General features: G+C 42.1%; 1 protein-coding gene across 4 annotated transcripts; it reads right to left on the reverse strand.

Moving 5' to 3' along the window:
• Positions 1–1362: 1362 nt before the first annotated feature.
• Positions 1363–22752, reverse strand: sema6d (sema domain, transmembrane domain (TM), and cytoplasmic domain, (semaphorin) 6D). Of its 4 annotated transcripts, none has more exons than XM_052135831.1 (19): positions 22674–22752; positions 15937–16066; positions 15562–15676; positions 15423–15480; positions 15293–15349; positions 14972–15073; positions 14646–14736; positions 12511–12636; positions 12281–12369; positions 11925–12142; positions 8940–9071; positions 8543–8698; positions 7330–7503; positions 7121–7249; positions 6940–7017; positions 6790–6848; positions 5480–5533; positions 3072–3562; positions 1363–1451 (listed from the first exon to the last, which is right to left on the reverse strand). In XM_052135831.1, exons 2-19 carry the CDS (start codon positions 16064–16066, stop codon positions 1443–1445), a joined length of 2268 nt encoding a protein of 755 aa, XP_051991791.1. In that variant the 5' UTR covers positions 22674–22752; the 3' UTR covers positions 1363–1442. The 4 variants fall into 4 exon arrangements, with proteins under 4 accessions (XP_051991791.1, XP_051991790.1, XP_051991792.1 ...); XM_052135830.1 differs by having other exon boundaries at positions 2379–3562; XM_052135832.1 differs by lacking the exon at positions 3072–3562.
• Positions 22753–24623: the final 1871 nt, after the last annotated feature.

The raw sequence follows: 24623 nt of genomic DNA on the forward strand, positions 1-24623 counted from the left end.
GTGCGTTTCACTACAGGCGTCGTTTCCAAGCACGGTTAACGGTCAATGATTTGAAATGCAGAACTGCGCGGTTCCTCCTGTGAAGCCGATAACTGATGCTGACGTCATCAAACTGCGACCATGTGAAAAGAAGCAGGCGTGTACTCTGCAGTATAAACCGTTTGAAAGTTTGTAGTTTTTTAGAATTATCTGGTTCAATAACTAAAAACCCGGTCAAAAATTAAAAAGCTGGGATTTTGATAGATACAATTGAAGAATATAAATTATTATAAAATCGTGTTTGTTTTAGTACCCTGATGACTTCATATGAGGTTGTAATTTTTTGTCTTATATTATTATTGTTGTATGTCAGCCCATATTAAAATTAAGTTGATTGTAATTTGAATGCCATTTTGTTTGTATTATTTTTGATGTTTTCTTAATAAAAATAAAATAAAAATGATATTGTATTTGTCTTTTATTTCTCCAAACTCCGAGACAAACTGCATCTGGCTGCTTTCACCACAGTAAACTCGCATATAGACACATCCATATGTTATAAAGCTCTGGGGAGAAGATGTGCGGCGTCTTCCGTTCCGGCACGTGTGAGCGGTTTGGAGTAGAGATCACGCGTGGAGAAAAGGTCATGTGCAGGGTCAGGGGTTAGAGTGTGCACTTCTCAAGAGACACGAATGTGAAGATCTGTTCGGCGTTCAGGTAAACCAGTCACAACAACTCAGACATATTTAAAGGGACAGTTCACCCCAAAATTACAATTCTGTCATCATCTATTCACCTTCATGCCGTCCCAGATATGTGACTTTCTTCTGCAGAACACAAATGAGGATTTTTAAAAGAATATTTCAGCTCTGTAGCTCCATACAATGCAAGTGAATGGTGACCAGAACTTTGAAGCTCCATAAAGCACATAAAAGCAGCATAAAAGTAACCATGTGTTGCTATGAAAGACAGATCTGACAGGTGACATTCTGTATTTCTGCATCATTGTGTAATTGCAGAGTTCAGAGTAATTTGCTGGGGGGCAGTGGTGGCTCAGTGGTTGAGGCTCAGGGTTACTGACCAGAAGGTCGGGGGTTCAAGCCCCAGCACCACCAAGATGCCACTGTTGGGCCCTTGAGCAAGACACTTAACTCCAGGTTGCTCCGGGGGGATTGTCCCTGTAATAAGTGCACTGTAAGTCGCTTTGGATAAAAGCGTCTGCCAAATGCATAAATGTAAATGTAAATGTAATTTAACAGAGCGTTTATACAACACATGATATTAATAACGATGAGTGAATTCAGATTATCACCTGAAATACAAATAGAAACAATATCTCAGAACATAGTGCTCTTATTAAACATCATATTCTGTAATACAAACCTCAGATGAACAGACACTGCACTGGGGGCGGGGTTAGTGTCAGCATCTTCACCTGTGGTCTTTTAACTTTGGTCCCTTTTCTAAAACAGCTTGCAAGGAACAAATGAATACAAACACATTAAAATGAGTCCACACAGCTGTTCGTATAAACATTGATGTTATATATATATCTGTTCATGTGTGAAACCGAAAACACCCCCTCTCCGATTACACACGTGTCTGTTCAGTGTTTGCATTAAAATGTCAAGAAGTCTGAAGTGATGCTGGTGAGATACTGCAGCAGAGCGCAACAGTGCTCGTTCACTTTAAATAGTGTTTTCTCCATAGGGATTTCATCAATCCTTCAGAAGCCTTGTGCACCAAACGGACCGGCTCCGAGGCCGATCGCAACATTAGAAACTTCGATTCGAAGCGAAACAACATGTTTGAAAATCAGACAAAAACACAGAAGCATTGCGAATGATGTCATCCAAATATAAAGCTACTGATCTAAACCGGTTGATTTGAAGTGCAGAAACAATGTATTTAAGTTAAACATATATCAGTCCTTTGAGCGTAGGGAGGGCGACTCCATTGCATCATTCGCAGTGCATCATGGGAGTGGGCGGAGCTGCAGAGCTCTTTTGGTGCGCTTAGTTTGCAGCGATACCCTGATTGGTGGATTTCCCCCCTCGGGATCATGGGTAGTGTAGTTCCTCACCAGGAAGTTCAAATGACATTTACCATGGATTAACAAGCTCAAGAGCTCACGGTTTGGCTTTAAAGGTTTAGAAGTTACTGCTATTGCTTCACCCTAGGGAGAAAATGAATGCATTTTTATTTCTGGAGCCAGACTGTTGCGCTCTATTAGACGCCACCTGGGCAGGAAGTGAATGTGCTCAGCTTGTGTCGTTTCCTGATCCCATTTCCCTTCTCTTATTGTGTCCTGTAACCAGTTCATGGTCCTCTCATTATTAAAGTGACAAAAGCCACAACATTGTAAAGAATTGTTGTATACTGGAAACAGTTTCACATACCATTTTTAAAATAATAGTCGGCAGTATACAGCGCATACGGGCCTGAGGTCAATAGTTATGGTTGCCGTGTGTGTTGATGTGGGCGGCAGATGGCAGGAGCAGTGTTTTGGGGCGGATGTTTACGGGTTTCGGGGGTATCTGTGGTTTCAGGGACGCCGTGCGTCTGATGATCGCCGCCTTCTGCAGGTGAGGCGGTTCACTGTAGCTGTGCTGTCGCGTCAGACACGAGCCGCCCACGATTAGCGGCCTGTGAATCTCGTAGATGTTTCCGCCGCTGTGCGCGGATAGGCTTGGTGGTGGCAGCACAGCTTTGTGGTTAAAACTGTGTTGCCGGGCTGTTGTGATCCCGTTGCCCATCTTTATAAGCACGTGCCGCTTCGTATGGGCGTACGACACCGGCTCTCTGCTGCCACCCTGCTGTCCGGGAAGAGTTTGAAGGGAAATCCGCTTAAACGCTGTGGATTCGGCCGTAGTGTTTGCCGTTTCTCGCGGAAGTGTTAAACAACTGTAATATGACGTCGACTGCATTGCCCGGCTGTACGACCCTGGGTCCAATATAATGTCCCCTGGCAACAGTGATGAGGTCATCACGGTTGCCCCGCCCACCTCATTCTGCATTTTGTACCCTTCTGAGGGCGTGTGTTTCCATGGAAGAGTCTGATTTATAGAGACGCTCTGAGTTACAGGAAATACCTGCTGAGTGAGCGCCAACGTGGGCCGAAGTATGCTTCCTTCCATAGTGTTGTGGGCGTGGCTTCTCTCCCATTGGTTGTTGGAAGCCTTGATATTCTTAATGGGTAGTTCTGGAGTCAAATCCGGAGTGGGCAAAGTCAAGATCAACTCTTCTCTGCCAGATGCACCTGACGTTTCACCCATGTCATGTGGTTTGATTGGAGTCTGTCTGCACGGAGGGCCGAGGCTGTACATCTGGGAGGATGTGACATCGCTCTTGTCTGGCTTGGCGTCCATGAGGTGGTTGAGTTTGGCGAGGCTGTTGAGCGAGAGCGCGTTTGGGGGTGATGCTTCGGGCTCTTGCGTTTGTCGAGCTCTCTGACTGCAGTAACACGACACCAGCAAACCCGACACAAACGATCCCAACACAAAGGCCACCAGCACACACGCGCCCAGCAGAGTGAAATGATAACCGTTACTCAAACTCTCAGCAGCAGGAGACTGCTTCACTCCTACAGACAGAAAGAATTAAAACATTCAGAATAAAACCACAAAATGTTTCAAGAAGGTTTATCTTTTTTTTTTTTCCTTCTCCCCAATTTGGAACGCCCAATTCACACTACTTAGTAGGTCCTCATGGTGGCGCAATTACTCGCCTCAATCTGGGTGGTGGAGGACGAGTCTCAGTTGCCGCCGCTTCTGAGACGTCAATCCGCGCATCTGATCACGTGACTCGTTATGCATGACACCGCGGAGACTCACAGCATGTGGAGACTCATGCTACTCTCCACGATCCGCACACAACCACACGCCCCATTGAGAGAACCACTAATCACCACCACGAGGAGGTTACCCCATGTGACTCTACCCTCCCTAGCAACCGGGCCAATTTGGTTGCTAAGGAGACCTGACTGGAGTCACTCAGCACGCCCTGAATTCAAACTTGTGACTCCAGGTGTGGTAGTCAGCGTCAATACTTGCCGAGATACCCAGACCCCCTCAAGAAGGTTTATCAAAAGAAGTTGCTGATGTCTGAAATGATCCTACTAATCAGATGTCAATATATGAGCACTAAGCTTTAATTCATTAGTGCAAAGTCAGTGGGCATGGGCATGACGTTTTGGTATTTTTGTGCAAGCATGCGCCAAGTCTAGGCGCAAGTGGGTTTGGCGAAATCACGCATGCTAAGCACTGATGTGCTGGGTCAAGTTCGGTTTAATTTTGAGTTTCTTCTCCATTTATTGCAGCGCCTGCTTCCTTTTATGTACTCCACCCCCTTAAGCGCCAGTGATATAAACAAAGACAACACATTCACAAGAAGTTGATTGACCAAAGTTCAACCATGCAACTATGTGGCACAAGCTGATAGGTTCTTTAACTTGTTATTTGTTAGCCAATCGGCTTGCTCAGATGTGACATGTTAAGCCAATCAGCTTAACTGTTATCAGGTAGCCAATCAACTTGCGTCTCTCTTTTGTCTAATATTTAAATGGCTCAGTTTTGCAGTTAAGCGGTTATCTTCTTTAAGGGGTTTTCTCCCTAAATATGTCAGGTGGTTGCTGGGGTTTCCTACCATCAGCTTGCATGGTAAGGTCTGCTTTGTCCATGACACATAGAAGCACATTGCCATGTAGTAGCAGTGCATTAGTCTTGGCCACGATCTGCTTGGTTGGGGGGGTTGTGTTTTCGGTTTGTGCAGCTTCCTTTGTATTTCTATTTGTGCAGCAGCATGTAACACATGCTCGATACACGTCTCGACTCATTGTGCAGTAGCAGCATGTCCACATGTTTAAGTATGCATGTTTATATTCTAGGCAGTGGCAAGTCTCCGAAGTTGTTCTGCAGTAGCAGCAAAGCAGATCTAGTCTATCAAGTCCAATATCCTATCAATATATCATACCCACATTCATAATGCTAAATCTTTGAGAGATGGCAATACAATTGTAAATATGAACATGATATTAATAAACAATGAACTATAGATAGCTTAACACAAATCTCATACATTTTTGTTTAGTATAAGACAGCTACAACTGTGATTATCAGGAAACAATTTGATGTTTCACTATATTTTCAGAGTTTGAACATGGACTTTACCACCACCTGCTGGTGGAATCTCCAAACTGCAAGTGTAGGAACTGAGTTTAGACTTTGCGCTGAGATAAGACGTAGTTTTGAAACATCATAGCGCAATGACATTTCTCTGGAAAACAGAAATTTGCTCTTTCAACCACTTCATTAACATAAAATAACAATACACCCAAACACTCCCACCCACGCCCACTTGTGTTCTGCACTGGAACGAAAATTGCACTTAGAAATACTGTTCTCACGAAAATTGGAAAATACAGAGCGTATGGTTGTGTAGCACTGCGCTTGGCATGCTCAGATGTGTGTGTGTGTGTGTGTGTGTGTGTGTGGACACTGACCAGAGACTGAATCCAAAGGGGAGTTTTGAATATTTACTGCTGTTGAGATTACATCTATGAAAATGACAAAAAGCAGATTATGGAGAATTAGTTTAAACAGATTGACCATTATTCATCATTAATTTAATTCCAGAACATTCCACAACATGACTAGCCATCATTAAGATATTTTTAATTAAACCCAAAAAAATATACATAAATAATAAAAATGCATCCAGTCACAGTTTTACAAGATGTGCATGACTCAGTAAGTTTATAGGTACAATAATGTTACCGCCTACTGTCACATTCACAACAAACACATTTTAAAGAATATTCTGGTTTCAATACAAGTTAAGCATTTGTGGCATAATGTTGATTAGCACAAATGTATTTTGACTCATCCCTCATTTTCTTGAAAAAAGCACAAATGTGTGTTCTAGTGAGATACTTACAATGGGGGATTTTTGGAGGTTTAAAAGGCAGAAACATGGCACTTATAATTTTATAAAAGCACTTAAATTGATTCTTTGTTAAAACTCGTTTATTATTGAGCTGTAAAGTGGTATTATGTCATCATGGCAATGCTGTAATATTGTCTATATCTTTCCACAGATGAAGTTAGTAAGTGATTTTAATCTCAGTTAAATCATGTTAACACATGTTGTTTGTGTTTTTTTATTTTATCCCCCAATGTTGGAATGTCCAATTCCCACTACTTAGAAGGTCCTCGTGGTGTCGCGGTTACTCGCCTCAATCCGGGTGGTGGAGGACGAGTCTCTGTTGCCTCCGCTTCTGAGACGTCAATCGGCGCATCTGATCACGTGACTCGTTGTGCATGACACCGCGGAGACTCACAGCATGTGGAGACTCATGCTACTCTCCACGATCCACACACAACTCACCACACACCCCATTGAGAGAACCACTAATCACCACCACAAGGAGGTTACCCCATGTGACTCTACCCTCCCTAGCAACCGGCCCAATTTGGTTACCCCATGTGACTCTACCCTCCCTAGCAACCGGCCCAATTAGGTTACCCCATGTGACTCTACCCTCCCTAGCAACCGGCCCAATTTGGTTGCTAAGGACACCTGACTGGAGTCACTCAGCACGCCCTGGATTCAAACTTGATTATTCAACCAATAACTGAATTGAATTAATCCTGGGCAGTAATCATTAAAAATTATGTTTTTGTTTTAACATTAATATTAGCAATGCACCTCAATACTGTGAAAATCTCACTGTTATATCCCACGTACCAAGTAATAAATATAATATTAATTTTACAATAATAAATTGAACATTAATGTCAGAGCATCACTCACCGTTGCATGCGTCTGGTAACTGTATTTGTTCTCCATCAATGTCCTGCTCAAATCCCGCCCTGTTCAAACATTTCAAACATAAATAGATGTCACTATTTATGCTGCACTGATTGGTTGTTGTGGTTTAGCAGGAAGTGATGTCATTCTTACTTGAATCCCGGGGCCACGTCAGCGCAGCGTCCTGTGCGCAGCCAGATGCAGTATGGGTCATGAGTGGACAGGCAGCGTCTGCAAAGGAACACAGTGAATCATGTGAACGTCTGTGAACTGTTCAGTCTTTACTGATGCAATCTCAAGTCAGCACATTCTATTGAACGTTTGTGTGTCGCACCTCTTGCAGGTGGCGTGTCGGGCGCAGCGGCTCAGAGGAACTCTGATGATGCAGCTGGAAAAGGCCACAAACAGAGCGTGATGCTCCTTATCCAACTCCAGACCCAAGATCCTACGATCACCGTTACACCTGCAACACAGGGTCAAGGGTCAGAGTTCTGAATGTGAAGGCAGCTGCTGCAGTACAGCGAGTGTTGTCGTTTCGCTCACTGTGTGGGGTTGTACACATCCATCTCCTCCAGTAGTTTGGAGCTGTGAGAGCTGTTTGCTTGAGTGCCGGTCAGAATCTTCAGAACTCGTCCATCTTCAGAACCCAGAAACACAACGGTGCGGTTCTTATGAGGCCCAGCGGTCGTATCCACAACAATCTGAGTCAGTTTATACCTGCACAACACAAGCACGTCGCAATCACACATACAGGCGCACTACACGTGTGCGTTTACCACAAAACTATTTCTGGAAGTGAATCTGACAAAACCTTAAAATCATTTTCCATCCATCCAAGACTATAAGGTGTGAAAATATGTCAAATATTTTGTAATATTGTGGTTCAGTAATTCTGCTAACTGGAAAAACACAGAACAAGAAATGTTTCGTCTCACAATCTATCGGGGGTCTGGGTATCTCGGAGAGTATTGATGCTGACTATCACCGCTGGAGTCGTGAGTTTGAATCCGGGATGTGCTGAGTGACTCCAGTCAGGTCTCCTTAGCAACCAAATTGGCCCGGTTGCTAGGGAGGGTAGAGTCACATGGGGTAACCTCCTCGTGGTCACTATAATGTGGTTCTCGCTCTCGGTGGGGCGTGAGGTGAGTTGTGAGTGGATGCCGCGGAGAATAGCATGATGCCTCCACACACGCTACGTCTCCATGGTAACGCACTCAACAAGTCACATGATAAGATGTGTGGATTGACTGTCTCAGACGCGGAGGCAACTGAGATTCGTCCTCACTAGTCACTACGCCACCATGAGGACTAAAGCTGCGTTCCCACTGCCAGCGACACGCAGCGACAAAACGACCTCATGTCATTCATTTTCAATGAGAGCCGGCGACACGAGCGACAGCGACCAGATGTGGGCATGTCTAGCGACGCAACAACGTAGAGAAATGCTTAACTTTATGCAAATGAAGAGTGACTTTCGGGAGCGACAGCCAATATGAGATAAGATGATAGAGCTCACGTGATCCTGATATTTTAATAACATTAATTGTTAAGAAACAGTGTTGTTCAGACTCTCCACACACACCACTAGCGACCTAACCGCCAGCCACTGGCGACATAGTAGCTGGCAATGTGAACACAACATTAGCGCACATGACCAAAATTCAGCACAAGAAACTAGACATGAACATTACAACATGACACGTTACACTGGCATGTCTTGATTTAGATTTGTGTGTGTGAGAGTGAGTGTGTGTACCTGCTGGCAGTGTTGGTGATCAGCGGTTGGTTGTTGACTGGTGGCACACACTCGTCCATCAGCGGGTGTGTTTTAATAAATGACAGCACTGAATCTGGAAACTGAACAGAGGAGGAGAACGAGGATGCAGAGCCTTCACCTGCACACAAACCCGGACTGAACACACACACACACACACACACACGTCAGAAAAAGTGCACTAAAGCACATTTAAAATGACTGTCTGAGGAAAAACTTTTGCATGCTGTACTAGAGCAATCGATGCGTTTAACAATGCCAATTTGCAAATAAGCTTGTAAACCCAGAGTTTAGAAACGTACATCTGGACATCCGATCACCTAAAGTACGAACAGTATAATAAACCCTGGTTGTGTGAACAGTTCAAAGTGTGCCTCACCGTGGTTTGGGCACGTGTTCCTCCGGCACTGACGTCCACACTGAATCACTGTTCTTCTGCTCCTTGAACTTCCCGTTAAACACCCGCTCGATGTCATCCAGATAAAAACCACAGATGGCTGAACCAGGAATGCTGGGAAACACAGTATTTCTTAAACGAAAGGTATTGGTGTGGACACTGCCTGACTGTGCTAGTGAGTGACTCAATGAGCACTATTTTAAGCACAAGCTAATCAGTGGGCATGGTCATGAGGTCTAGGCACAAGTGCGTTTGGCTAAACTGCATGCGTAAAGCGCCAATGTGCTGGGTCACGTGCAATTTAAAGGAATATTCTGGTTTCAATTCAAGTTAAGCACCATCGACAGCATTTAAATGGCATGTCTGATTTGATTTATCAGTCAATTATTATTCTTTAACTGGATAAGCATGCACTTCTGTTAAATATGTATTTTTGAAAAGAATATTTAAATGTAATCAGAGAAAATATAATTTTAGAAAAATACTATTTTCATGTAAAATATTGAACACATGTCTATAACATAATTCAGTATTTTCAGGAAGCAGAATTGTTAGCTAATATTTCCATTTGGCGTCACCATTGTCCTGTTCTAGGATGTTTTTTAATTCCACTTCATCCCTGATGGTTCATAAAGCTCTTTTAAAAACAGTACTTTAGATACATTTTAAAGGAAAGGAACAGTTTTGCATATTTCATTAAAGAAGTAATAATAATAATAATAATATAGCTGCAAGCAGCAATGACGGGCGAGCACAACTGGTCCATTTCCACCTGGTGGCTTTCAGAAAACAATGCAAGGTGGACACATGCATTTGCCATTATTATAAACGATTGAAGCAATGAGTAAATATAAGAAGACTATTTTAAAGTCTGTTGTAAGAGCCACACTTCCTGCTGCCAGGTGGTGATGCTATGACCGTGATCTAACATATTCACATCCATGTGATTAGCCCCCAAGACTTAACATACATCTCAATTTTGATCTAAATCACGCATCACACACAGAAGATATCAGACACTTCCTGTTTCCCATTGTCCACCATTAGTTGAATGCCTCGCCATGGCAACACCGTTCAATATATCAAAATCTGTTTGGGTATAATGTTGTCTAAATGTGGTGACAGTCTCATGAATCACCTAGGAGGAGTATTTAAAAATTCAGTGACTGCAATATTAAAAATTCCAAAATGGCTGACTTCCTGCTGGGCCTAGCTAATAACTATATGAAAAAATATATATTTATTTGTGAAAGTTGTCCAGCTTGAAGAGAACTATATATTTACCAATTCTGGTGACTGTAGGTGAAAATGGGGGTGCTACAGAGGCCTTCTTACACCCCCATTTTAAAGCAGTGTCTTGACAGCTAATGACGAGTATGGAAGTTGTTCAGTTTGATGAGAACTACATATGTACCAATTACAATTTTGCCCTGATCTAATGGCGATGACTCTGATGTGAGATTTCATGCATGTTAAGTACCCCAAAAGTACAGATTAGCTTGAATGAAGAATAACAATAATCCTTAAAAGAATAGGGCCTCCGCACTTTCAATGTTTGGGCCCTAAAAAAAAAAACTTTCAATCCTAACTTTTCTTGATTCAGGCTCAGTTTAAAGAATCTTGAACCGAACCATGTGTTCAGTATCGTGAGATGAGCGTACAGTTACACCCATATAATCTAATATATTCACCTCACTTAAAGGTGGGGTATGTGATTTGCAAAACGGCCGGCAGATTTTGAAAATACACAACTCATAAGGGCCTACCTTCTCTTCTCCAACGCTGGCCCTGACTCCACCCATTCGAAAAACATGGACGCGCAATCATGCACGAGCGAAAACTCAGATGCGCGAGAGCGAGCCAGGCTAGCATAGGTTGGAGCTGATTTTCTCATAACTGTAAAAAAAAAAAAGAACATAGCCAGCCCTGGCGTCTGTACAGCGGTCTTCTATTCAAAACAGGATTCATAGAAATGTGGAACAACCCCACTAGCACTATAAAAGCTCTATTCTCCATACATAAATACAATCGCTCACATCAGCTTCCTCCCCAAACAGGTTGTTTAGCTAGCTAGTTCATCATATGGCTGGGCTATAACGTTAGAACTGCTACAATTCTCATGCGCATATCGTCAGTAAAGACAGTTCCCTGATTAAATACTACTAGTTAATCGGCTTCTCACCTGTCAAGCAGAAAAAATGCCACAGCCGCATCTGTTGGTAGTCCTTCAGTTGCCGCCAACGTTTAAAAGCATCGCCTAGAATGACCCTTGTTTTTGACCTTTCTCTTTCGGCCGTTTTGTTCGCAATTGCTCTCTCGAAAATAGATTTTCTTTTCTGTGATGGTGTCTTGTCTGCCATTCTACAAACGGAAGCAACTACACCTTCTCTCTCTCTCTCTCTCGGGCGACTTGCACTTCCTGTTACTGGGTCACGAGCTTTGAGTATGCGCACGAACGGGACACGCACGCCAGGGTGGTGGGGGGAGGGGGGCATGGTACGACCGTTTGATTGACACATTTTCTGTCCAATGATTCTAGATGGTCTTGAAAATGATCAGCTGGAGTTGAGTCCTGCCCGTTCCACAGATGATTAAATTGCTAAATTTTCATTTCAGTGCTTCTAATTTACAGCCAGTAAGTGGGTTAGGAATAGGATTTCAAGTTATTTTGAAAAAATGGTCAAAAAAGAAAATCACATACCCCACCTTTAATACAAAAATTTGCGCTGAGTTAAGACGTAGTTTTTAAACATTTTAGCACAATGACCCATTTCTCAGGAAAACACGAATTTGCGCTTTGTGCCACTTCATTAAAATACACACACAGTTTATGCAAACACTCACAGATAGAGCGAACACTGAAACGAAAATTGCACTTAGAATTAGCGCTCTCACGAAAATAAGGTGTAGCGCACGGATGTTGCACGTAGCACAGCTACGAAAATAGAGACCTGTAAGTTTGTGTACCTGTTGATCTGTGTAGTAAACACTCCGATCACAGCAGGTCTCTGGTTGATCTGCAGCACGTTAGTGAGCGACTGCAGAACATCAAAGTAAAAGAATGTTTCTCCAGGAACTGAGCAGTTCAGTCGCGCCTTCAGAAACGACGTCCAGTAGCGATCGAGTACACGCGTGGAGCCACCGCTGTCGTTCTTACACACACGCGCCACTCGCGAATACACCACCTACATCAGAAGACGGAGAAATGTGTGATGAACCGATATTTAACGGACCAGAACTTCTCAAACGTCTACTTTCCTCACAGCAGATGAATGTGCCGTGATACCAAACTCTCACACACAACACACACACACATCAGTTACCTTCCCCGCTGCAGTGTGCTCCACAGCAATCTCAATGAAGAAGAAATACACATAGTTTCCATACTCCACCGCATGCAGGAAATGAGGTTCTGTTGACATTAACAATTGCATCAGTTCATAATGTCTGATACCAAACCGACAGAACAACTGATCTGTACTCATATAAACTCATGTGTTTTGGTAGATTGAACGTATACAGTTCGATTATCATGATAAAGCTGTTGAGGCACCTCTGAGCCATTTGGAGTCGTATTTGACCGTACGCAGGACGGGTCGCCCCTCTCCTCCTAAACTCCTGTAAATGACCGCATCACTCGCCTGGAAATCAGTCACCGTGGCCGAATAGAAATTACCAGCTGAAATACAGAGGAGAAAAAACAGTGGAGATCCGCTTTAGATTTGTGTTTTCATTCATGTAGTTTTTTTTCTCGGTTTCCAAAACATGCATAGGGCGGTGGCATTTCATGATGAACTTTCATTGGTGAGCAATGGATTGTATATGTTGAATCGTGATGTCAGAGCAGCCAGTCCTTGTTGTTGTTGGTTTAGGGGCTCTGGGTATCTCAGCGAGTATTGACGCTGACTATCACCCCCCAGGAGTCACGAGCATGAATCCAGGGCGCGCTGAGTGACTCCTAGCAACCAGAATGGCCGGTTGCTAGGGAGGGTAGAGTCACATGGGGTAACCTCCTCGTGGTGGTGATTACACCACCATATTGACAATTTGAGCTTCTTGATTTGGGGTGAACAGGCGATTTATCCCCCAATATTTGATGGTTTTCTCTCAATTCTGTAGAGGTTGATATAGTTGGGTTTCCCACACATATGGTGATGTATTGTGCAAATATAAACTACTGTAAGAAATCTTTGTGACCAACAACTTGAGATGTCCTATTATTCGAGCTACAGTATATCCATTTAGATAGCGCTCTGTCCAGCTTCCCTATAGCTCTCACTGCATCTCATCTGATATATTTCTGGGTATTTTCCATTTGATCTGGTTGTGTTTGCCGCACATATTGTGAATACACTAAATCCAAGGGAGTCAAACAAACAAATCTCAAATGACAATTGAGCTGGACTGCTGAGAGTTGTGTGAAGAGTTTTGCAAATGCACAAGAGAAACTGATGAATTGTTGAATTGTTTCAGTCACAGTGTGTATCCAATTGAAAAAACTGTGCAAGTATTCATTTTCCTTGCATTCGAGCAATTCAAGCTTGAAGAACATCTATTTTTACAAGCCCCAACAACAGAACGAGAAGCACTCATGTTGAAAGCACAACAGAATACAGGAATGTTTCCAAACAATTCATCATTTATGACGCTCCAAACGCGTCCGTCTGAGGCACGCACCTGTACATAGAGCGACAATTAAAACTAGCGCAGATGAGGTGCAAGATTTTCTAATATGGGCATATTTAAAGTGCATTTTACTCATTTAACCTGAACACATATTTGCAATCACAAGCTTTGTTGATGATAATGAAGCAGCATAAACACTAGATAAAATATAATCTAAACATTCATATTATTTTTATATCATTTATATCATACAGCATACAATTTAAATACCTGCTTTAGCTGAAACAGCATTTAAATGTAATTAACCTTGCCTATTAGGACATATTTCAAATGTCAATACTCTGAATCCTGTCTGGCAAGTCTGGAAACAGGAGAATATTTGTGTTAAATTTTAATTGTTTTATTTAAAAGTAGACATTTTAAGCTTTCTTTAGACATATGTTTCATGTTTGTGTGATAAGTATCTTATTAAGTGTCTACACTCGGTGACCTGTATGAGAGCGGAGTGATGAGATGTTTTGAGAATATGTTTCAACATTTTGGGATTCACAGATCTCAGTTCTTTAGGCATTTAATCTGGGAGACTGAGGTTTAACTTCTATTAAGAGATTATGGGAGAAAGATTTGAGCTTGGTATTGGAGGAGGGAGTGTGGGCTAGGATAAAAACATCAATTCTGCATCTAGAGACGCAAGGGTGCGCCTTATGCAGTTCAAGATTTTGCATCGATTCTATTGGACCATCTCTTGATTGTATAGGCTTGGTCTTGGGACACACCCACCTGCTGGCGATGCCAGTCAGAAGACGGGACACAAACCATGTTTTTTGGGGATGTGTTAAGATCCAGGAATTTTGGTTGAGGGTTCAGAGCTTTGTGTGTGACATACTGGACACTTCAATTTGCATTTTGCCCCAGACTGTGTATTTTGTGTGATGGGACGGTCCTGAAAATAGGAGATAAATACATAAAGCTGGGTGCTAACCAGCGTGATGATTGGCAAACAGATAATCCTTAGGGGATGGAAGTCAACTGATGTGCCCTGTGTGCGTTTCAGTGTTTTACCTGCAAACAGTCCGACGTTGGACTGGCGAGACTCAAATGGACATCTGGCCTGACCCAACAGTTGCTGTCCCACCTGCTCCAGTGTACTCAGCTGATAATGAAACAATCACGTCAACAGACAGAATGAGATGCGGAAACATGCGAAGGTTTCCTGTTAGCACGCATGTATTAATGTGGCAGCACTGACAGAGTTCATCTGATGGCGGCACTTCACCAGCTGTTGAAGTCAGTCAATTTGGACCCAAATGGTGTAAAAATTATACCAGAGGAAAGCTTTGTTCCACCATTGTAGAAGTACTTTATAAATAAGGTCTCTATAATCTCACCCTGTAGTTACGGCAGGCCGGATTGAGCGCATTGGTTCCGCACATAAACAGAGTCTCGTCGTTACGAGGCACCAGGACTTTGATGTAGTTGTAACATTCATCCTGAAAGAAATACAATTACACAAAGATAAAAGCTTTAATGTGTCTTTGGATTAATACCGTGTAGTTGTACGTTTTTAGTATTACAGGACATGGCGACACATCATGAAATCAGTGACCAGAGAATCATTACTGACTGATAAACTCCCTCAAAGGAGATCTTTTCGGACCTGCTGTCTGACGTGTCTGATCTCAGAGCTAATATATAGTGATGCTACTTACACTGTTTCTGCCCCTCACTGTGCACTTGGACACGTCTGTAGATCTCCACGTCAGTATCTGAAAACACACATGACCGACAGTAAGACTTATATGCAACCTGTACCTCTGAAATGTGAACGAGTGCGTTTACCTGCTGTGGAATGAACTGATCTACTGCAGTGGTGAGATTCACAACAAACACGTGGTCCCTAAAGTTCAAAACACAATCATTCATACACTGAATCCCATTCCTTTAAAGTGAACGTTTATGGTTAAAGAGCGAATGTGACCTGGCAGCGATGTAAAGCATCTGATGGATTCTGATCATACGCTGATAGTCCAGAATGAGACGCTTGGTGCCATTTTCTGACATCACACCCTGAAAACTGGGATACAGGTGAGAGTCTGTGGAACATGAAACAAACACACGCAGTTAGTGTTGTCAAGATACCAAAAGTTCAGCAGCTGGTACCAATACCAGTGAAATTTCACGATTCTTAATACCGATTTCAATACCACTGGAAAAATGGGTCATAGAACACGCTCCTTTAGCCCATTAAAATGTTACATTTCAATGTAAATGATGAATTCAAATGTCTCCATGACACACTTTGTTGATATATTGTCAGGGACCAACACGGTCTCTGCCAGGTCATGTGACTCACCCTCCAGTCCCACCACACTGATTGGCTGCAGATCCCTGGGAAAGGGCGTGGCTGTAGCGACAACTGGGAAGAGATAGGCCAAAAAGACCATCGCCATGACGATAGAGGAAAGCCATGTCCTGTCAGTCATCTGCACATAAACAAGGAGAAAACAACATCACCCCTGTGGTAATACAGACCAGTGTTTTCTGCACCGCTATTCAGGCCACAGCAGAAAATATATATTTTACACGAATTGTGAGTTTCTGCAGTGTAAATTAAACATGATGCATGAGAAAGGCCTCAAAATAACAAACACAGTGAACAAGAATGTAATTCTTATTATAATTGGCATCAACAGCATGGTTGTGTTTGACATGTGAGAATATTTAGCACAATAGACCCAGTTTACACCTGGTGTTAAGATGCCAGAAAAACACATACAGATGTGGTCGTAAACGCATGTGATCAAATGGCATTTGATGTGCAAACGCTCGGATCCGTCCATTCACGTGACCAGGTGTGAACAATGATGCGTCTCGCCTGACCACATGTGCTGGACTCACCTGAGACACCTCTTAATACCATGTGTAAACGGGGTCTAACAACACCATTAGAAGAGCATAGCATTAAATCACAATGCTTTTCAAAGTTCCTGGTGGACATCTACCTGGAGTAAAGCTCCTAAGGCAGTCATGATCCAAAAATAATCATGTTTAAACGGTGAGAGAGGTCACACCACTCTGATTTCAACCCATTACCCAGAGAAAAGCCTTCAGATTAACCCCATCAGAAGGTTACAAGCAGGGTCCAAAATGAGCTCTCACCAAGCACAGATCCAAACATTGGATTTGGCTTGTAAATAAAACAGTTACTAACAAGTTGGCTCATAACTGAATTAGGAACATAAAGATGGTTTAAACTGAATCGTAAGAATGATAATCTGACCCTCAGTGATGGAATTGATTCACATCAAACGTCTACAAATGTACATCAGACATTTGATTTCTGTTTTAAAATGGTTTCTGATTGAATGGCAAACTGTTGTCATTGGCACCTTGCATTGGAAATAATGTATTTAAAATAAGCTCTCGTCCACCTGTCCAATGCTTTAGACACTATTCTATAAAAACACATTGCAAACTAACATTTCAGAGGCGCCGATCACATGCAACTTCGTGTTTTTGCAAATGCATGCTTCAGGATGGTAGACAAGGCACTCGTCTTGGGTTAAGGCCACAACTTCTCATGAATAATTATGAGGAGGTACATATTGTTGAATTGTAAAATTCTACATATCTACAGACATACTCTCATTGATTTCAAAGATGGATAAGTCCACAGTGGACTTCCGGTGGTGAAGAATTTCCCCTCGTGGAGTTTGGTGAACTCGGCACGTTGACCAGTAGGAAGCTGCTACCTCAGTGTGAATATTCACTATGGACAAGGATATCGGTTTAGTGGCCATTTTGTAAAGAGGCTGATTGGCAATTCGTTCTTTTGCAGGTTTCACACACCCGCTCAAACGTTCTTTGCCCGCGGAATTTCATGAACAAACCTTAAGATCAAAATCACCTTGAATGGATGAAGAGCAAAATGGTAAAATCACCACATGAACAACCGCAACAACCTGAAGCGGATCTGACAACAGGCTTTGGGGGTGTGTGTGGGGGAGCAACTCTACTTAAGCTAATTAATGGCTAATCGGAGCTAATCTTCCTTCTATTAGACAGATGAACAGGGACACGAGTTGCGGGGTATAATCATTTTTCCCTTCTAATCTGGATTGTTTTTATGTATAGACTTATTCAATTAAAAGCTTTATATACTAAAAGATAAAGCAATTAATTGTCTGAATTGTCCTTAATTTAAATGACATTGCAATCCTGTAATTAACTGATATGTTCAGGCTCAGTAACAGAGTGCTGTAGAAATCTGCTCAGTGTTTCATCACAGTCTTGCTCAGGTGGTTCATGCTATTTAACTGCAAAATGTGTGTTTCTTATCAACTCAAAGTACTCTTCACGGTCGCTGTGAAAAACCCTCACTGCAGCGGTTTCTCAATATACGTCTGTATCAGTGGTGCACATCCTGGCACGACATCTCTTGCCCATTCGTCTTGGCACAGTCGCTAGAATTCCTTTAAGGTGAACAGTTTTTAATCTGTTCACAGATGTTTCTGAACAGAGGTCCATCTATCTATATTGGTTTCCCAGCTCCTAGCACCATGGAGATGGTTTTAGAGAAGTTAAGATAGTCTCATGAGTCCAAAGAATATTCTTCCTGTTTCTAGAGTCTTTCCCAATCCTTTGGTTCAGTCCAGCTGAAGAACGATCAGAGACGTGACTGGAGAGCAGCAGTTTTGGACGGATCCTCATATTCTAGCCTGTTTCATGACCTCTATGATGAATAATAAACACTTTAGGAATGATCCTATGCTGTTGTCCTACTATTTCTCAGGAACCTTCCGTCACGGCAGCAGTGAATGTTCTCCGTTTCCTGCAGCTGTCAGAAACAGATCTCATGAAACAAACAACTGCCCAAAGGTAATAAAACAAGAGCTGAGGGACTGTATATTTACTGGTGTTTAAGTCAAGCATCATGATTACCATTGCTCATACGCACAGAACCTTGGGGTCCATTTTTGGAGGTTTAAAGGCAGAAATGTGACGCTGATCATTTTATAAATGCACTTAATCAACTTGTGTATTATTGAGCTGTAAATGTGTTTCAAATCAAAATGTTATGGTTGTTTTAGGGTTTACGGCATTATGTCGTCATGGCAACGGAGTTGTATAATTGTCTATATCTTTTCACAGATGTGGTCAGTTCGTGATTTAATGACAGTAAAATCATGTTCATATTGTTTATGTCTTGTGTTTATACTTGTGAAACAGTATTTTAATGTGTACAGATTAAACCCCATTGACTTGCATTGGAAGTGTCTCACTGGAACACACATTTAAAGAAAAGGAGAGACAAGAAAACCTCCTCGTGGTGGTGATTAGTGGTTCTCTCAATGGGGTGTGTGGTGAGTTGTGTGTGGATCGTGGAGAGTAGCATGAGTCTCCACATGCTGTGAGTCTCCGCGGTGTCATGCACAACGAGTCACGTGATCACATGCGCGGATTGAGGAGAGTAACCGCGCCACCACGAGGACCTACTAAGTAGTGGGAATTGGGCGTTCCAACATTAGGGAGAAAAATATAAAAAACTAGCAAAGTTTAAACTTGTGTTTAAGTGAATCGGTTGATTGACAGGCGAGTAGGCGGTGCTATACTGCTTTTCGAACGCATTGAAGCGTATTAGTGTTTCCACAATGAGTCCCATCTTGTCACATGAGTTTCACAAATCTCACAACGCTTTGCACTCCATTTACACCAGTCTTTAGCGTCGTCCCGTTTCAAATGGATCGCCCAAACACATCGCAATACCAGGTGACAACACGCCTCGCTCGAGTTCTTCAGAGCGTTCCTGCACCGACAGGAATGTCCAGCACCAAGTGTTTATCAGAAAACATAGAAACATATTGTATAAATCTGTTTACTGTCATTTAAAACATTTATTTGTCAGATTTTGGATACGTTTACTTTACATGAGTGGTGTAAAAACATGTTAAAACGTCCACAGGAGTGAACACTTCTCATAAGCACCGTTCTCACGCTCCCAGTAAAAATACTCAGCACCTCTGACATAAAGCAGATGTTTACTTCCTGTCCAGAGCGGTCTCTCTCTCTCTCCGATTTCCTTCTCTTTTAACATGTGCTGTCGCTCTACAGTTTACTGTAGTGATGATTATAAACACACACACACTCTTGTTTTAGTGCACGGTGTGTAAACGTGTGCATCAGCTGCAGCTTTGAACAAGTCTTCATGTGGTGAAAATCCTCCGTGTCTGTAAATCAGTGGCACTGGTGGCATTTACCAGCTTGGACCACATGATTATGTTCATATTGTGAAGCTGGTGGGGTCGGACCTCTGTGTGTATTTTGTGTGAGCTTCAATCTCCAGTTCTCCTACTTCCTGCTTTACTTTATTTTTCTTGTAAACAGGCAGAATCTTTGACTGCTGCATTTTCAGTGAGGTGGATGTCTGCTGATTTGACAATCTCCTCTTCTTAATCACTTTGCACCAGGCTTACCGTGCGTTCAGACCACTCGCCGCACCGCTTCTCGCCACCGAGAGACGCTGGCTGTCATAGAAAATGAATGACTTCCGGTCGATTTGACGCTCTCGACGCCTCTGGTGTGAACGCACCATTAGGGTTGGTTTAGATCAGGGTTAGTTAGGGTTGGACTACAACTCCTTGTTAGGGAACATTTGGATCTTTGCTCTCTCTCCCTCTTGACCTTCATGGTCTGGAATTCAGGGGGAGTTTCTCTCCAACCCCTTCAGTTCGGTCTCTCTCGCTGGGCCCTGATCAGAGAACCCAACAGAAACACTACAAGTGTTCCAGGAATGTTAGAGTGGGCTGAGAGACAAAGACACAGACAGACAGACAGAGAGAGAGAGAGAGAGAGAGAGAGAGAGAGAGAAGGAAGGCACAGGAGGAAAACAGTAGGGCAAACATGCTGGACACACATGTAAAAGTGAAGAGACAGATCAACATGTTGAGGAGAGAAGAGCAATAAACATTAAACAGTTCAAGAGGGGACAATGTAACTGATGATGTTGAATTATTGAGAACATGACCATTATGTGTAAAGCAGGTTGTAACATTACAAAGGTTGTAACAGGCTGCCAGTGTTGTGAAAGACTAACTTACATTGGTTTTTTTAAATAATTAAATACTGTAGTGTGCTGAGTGACTCCAGTCAGGTCTCCTTAGCAACCAAATTGGCCCGGTTGCTAGGGAGGGTAGAGTCACATGGGGTAACCTCCTCGTGGTCGCTATAATGTGGTTCTTGCTCTCGGTGGGGCGCGTGGCAAGTTGTGCGTGGATGCCGCGTGAGATTCGTCCTCCAGCACCCGGATTGAAGCGAGTCTCTACGCCACCATGAGGACTTAGAGCGCATTGGGCATTACAGATTGGGTGAAAAGGGGGGGAAAAAAAAATTTCCTCAAAAAACGAATGCAAAATACTGTTCATGTATAATTCCACAACCTGGCAAAATCTCACCTAGAGCAAGTCAGCATATATAATAGCAACCTTCTACAACCTTTACAATATCAATATAATATCTCGGTAAAATGTCAGTGTTTTTTATTCTTAAGTAATTAACCGCTGTACTCATAACTGGACATGCTGGCTTCACATGTCAAAAGTGAGCCATCATGCCTGCAGTCCGCTGCAACATTCAGAATGAGAAAATGCTTTTTTAATAACGGTGTTTATGTTAGAATATGCAATATAGTAGTCAATTGAATGAACACTTGCACACAATTTTTCCCGCTTCTGTTTTTGCTCTCGGTGTTATAAAGTGTCCCATTACTGTTTTACTGTGTGACAAACCACTCACGCTTTTCAGTAACTGAGCATTTGGAATTAATTTAGAAATGATTGCGTAAGTGATCAGAGAACCAATCCTGAGGAAAGGACTCGGTCTCATTCACACAGCCAATCGGGTGAGAAGCTATGGTTCCCTAACCCTACCCTTTCCATTTCGGCTGAATTGCTGTTGTGTTTTCTGATTTGCTCTTTTGTTTTCGGCTATGCAGTTGTGTTTTATGATTGGTTTTGTAGTTCACGGCCACTGTAGTTTTCAGCAGGAGGCAGTAAGCGAAACTGAAGCTTACTCGACACTAGAGACAGCGCAAGATGAGGACACATTCTTGCGTTCAAGCACAGCTGAAAGGGGCGCACATCCCAATGCAGGGATCGAGAGACATGTTTCAAACTAGGCTAAACTTGACACAGCAACTAAACAAATGTATTTATGAAAAGACGTAATCAAAATAAAACGCTACAAATAAGTCTGACGCATGTGACTACTGCGAGTTCTTACAAAAGCCCTGATAATAAATCTATCTTGCACAGATTGACTAATTTAATTGCAAAATGGATTGCGGTAAAAAATGATTATAATACTGTAATTTAATAGTTAGATATATATAAATAATTATAATTTTTATATTATATATATATTATATATATATATATATATATAAAATAATTTAAATATTATACATAATTATGCATGTTATATTATACCAATTCAGTTTTATATATATATATATATATAAAAAAATACTTTCATTTAATAATTACACACACACACACACACACTTTATCATTCAATTAAATTGTTATTTGAGGTCCTGTTTCAGCAAATATTTATATATTTTTAGTTTATAAAAAATATATTTAATTTATATTTAATGTAATTAATTCGATTAAACATGTTAATCAATTAACAGCCCTAATTGAAATGTAATATAGTAAATCATTCTTTAATTAAAATCATATTTAGTAAAACTATGATTTATATTTTATGTGATGGGGTTTTACGGTTTTGTCAGCTTATTTGTATGGTATCTGGCTCATTTAAACGGTGTTTTTGTTGGTTTTGTGAGCGCAGATGGTCAGACATGAGCTTTAAACTCAAATCCCCTCAGAGAGCAACAGGATTAACATCACATTTACTCTCAACCGTTCCCTCACGAGACAATCTGACCGTTCAAACCGTCGGTTATACAGTTTAACTGCTTATTTAAAACTCTTGTGGCGCGATCTATATCAATACAGACAACCCGGGTCCAGACATTTAAATATAGACTAAAGATTAACCACAAATTAAGGCAGAGACACAAACTCTTACCTGTTTGACGGTTAAAACTGCGTTTTCTTCCGATCTGAGCGTCACAGCACCCAGAGCTGTTCATTAACACTAATGTGCGAGGAACCGGGGCGGGACTATAGACAAAGAGACACACCTTCCTCATTTGCATTCGTCGGTTTGGGCCAATTAGAGCGCGTAAATCATTTTCTCCGCCCATCTAATCTAAACAGATGTGATATGTGATAACGACGTTTTTTTTTGTTGTTGTTGTGTTTTTAACAATAAATCAAATGTTCAAAGGAGCTGCTAAAGTTATAAATGAAATCTCGAAGAATTTTCGTGCACTGTCACATGAAAAATGAATATAAATGCAGTTTTTTTTTTTATTTGTCAATCCAGTATATTACTGTCATAAAAAAATATATATTTCAATGCATAAATTGCAAATCAAATGCTCAAAACTATTGTTCTCACACACACACACACTGCTGTGATACAGATGGTCCTGCTGTGGGATAGCAGGAGGCAAAGCTTCCTTCCTCAACATAATCACACTCAAACACAAACACACAGACACAAAAACACACACACTCAAACACAAACACACAGACACACAAACACACACACTCACATGCACAAAACACACACACACACCCTCACACACACACTCACACATGTAGTGTTTCCATGTTTTATGGGGACTTTCCATAGACATAATGGTTTTTATACTGTACAAACTTTATATTCTATCCCCTAAACCTAACCCTACCCCTAAACCTAACCCTCACAGAAAACTTTCTGCACTTTTACCTTTTCAAAAAACATAATTTAGTATGATTTATAAGCTGTTTTCCTCATGGGGACCGACAAAATGTCCCCACAAGGTCAAAAATTTCGGGTTTTACTATCCTTATGGGGACATTTGGTCCCCACAAAGTGATAAATACATGCTCACTCACACACATAAACTCTCACACACACACATACACACACACATACACACACACTCTCTCACACACACACACACACTCACACACATATACACACACACACACATACACACACACACACACACACACACACACACACACACACACACACACACACACTGCACACACCCACTCACACTCACACACACACACACACACACACACACACACACACACACACACACACGTTGTGTTTCCATATTATATGGGGACTTTCCATAGACATGATGATTTTTATACTGTACAAACTTTATATTCTATCCCCTAAACCCAACACATCCCCTAAATCCAACACAACCTAAACCCAACACACCCCCTAAACCCAACCCCTAAACCCAACACATTCCCTAAACCCAACACAACCTAAACCCAACCCCTAAACCCAACACCCCCTAAACCCAACCCCTAAACCCAACACATCCCCTAAATCCAACACAACCTAAACCCAACACACCCCTAAACCCAACACAAGCCCTAAACCCAACACCACCCCTAAAACAAACACAACCCCTAAACCCAACACACCCCCTAAACCCAACCCCTAAACCCAACACATTCCCTAAACCCAACACAACCTAAACCCAACCCCTAAACCAAACACCCCCCTAAACCCAACCCCTAAACCCAACACATCCCCTAAATCCAACACAACCTAAACCCAACACACCCCCTAAACCCAACACAACCCCTAAACCCAACACCATCCCTAAAACAAACACATCCCCTAAACCCAACACACCCCCTAAACCCAACACACCCCCTAAACCCAACACATCCCCTAAACCCAACACATCCCCTAAACCCAACACAGCCCCTAAACCGAACACATCCCCTAAACCCAACACACCCCCTAAACCCAACACAGCCCCTAAACCCAACACATCCTCTAAAATCAACACAACCCCTAAACCCAACACCACCCCTAAACCCAACCCCTAAACCCAACACATCCCCTAAACCCAACACAACCCCTAAATCCAACAAATCCTCTAAACCCAAC

The sequence above is a fragment of the Xyrauchen texanus genome, chromosome 10, assembly GCF_025860055.1.
Source record: "Xyrauchen texanus isolate HMW12.3.18 chromosome 10, RBS_HiC_50CHRs, whole genome shotgun sequence".
NCBI classification, from domain to species: Eukaryota; Metazoa; Chordata; class Actinopteri; order Cypriniformes; family Catostomidae; genus Xyrauchen; species Xyrauchen texanus.

What these genes read in the sequence shown, in the direction of transcription:
- sema6d (XM_052135830.1), bottom strand. Translation starts at nt 16,066, where the DNA reads ATGACTGACAGGACATGGCTTTCCTCTATCGTCATGGCGATGGTCTTT. An exon ending in ATCAGTTCATTCCACAGCAG is followed by an intron (nt 15,350 to 15,422) that starts GTAAACGCACTC and finishes GTGTGTTTTCAG; the next exon opens with ATACTGACGTGGAGATCTAC. An exon ending in CGACTCCAAATGGCTCAGAG is followed by an intron (nt 12,370 to 12,510) that starts GTGCCTCAACAG and finishes TAATGTCAACAG; the next exon opens with AACCTCATTTCCTGCATGCG.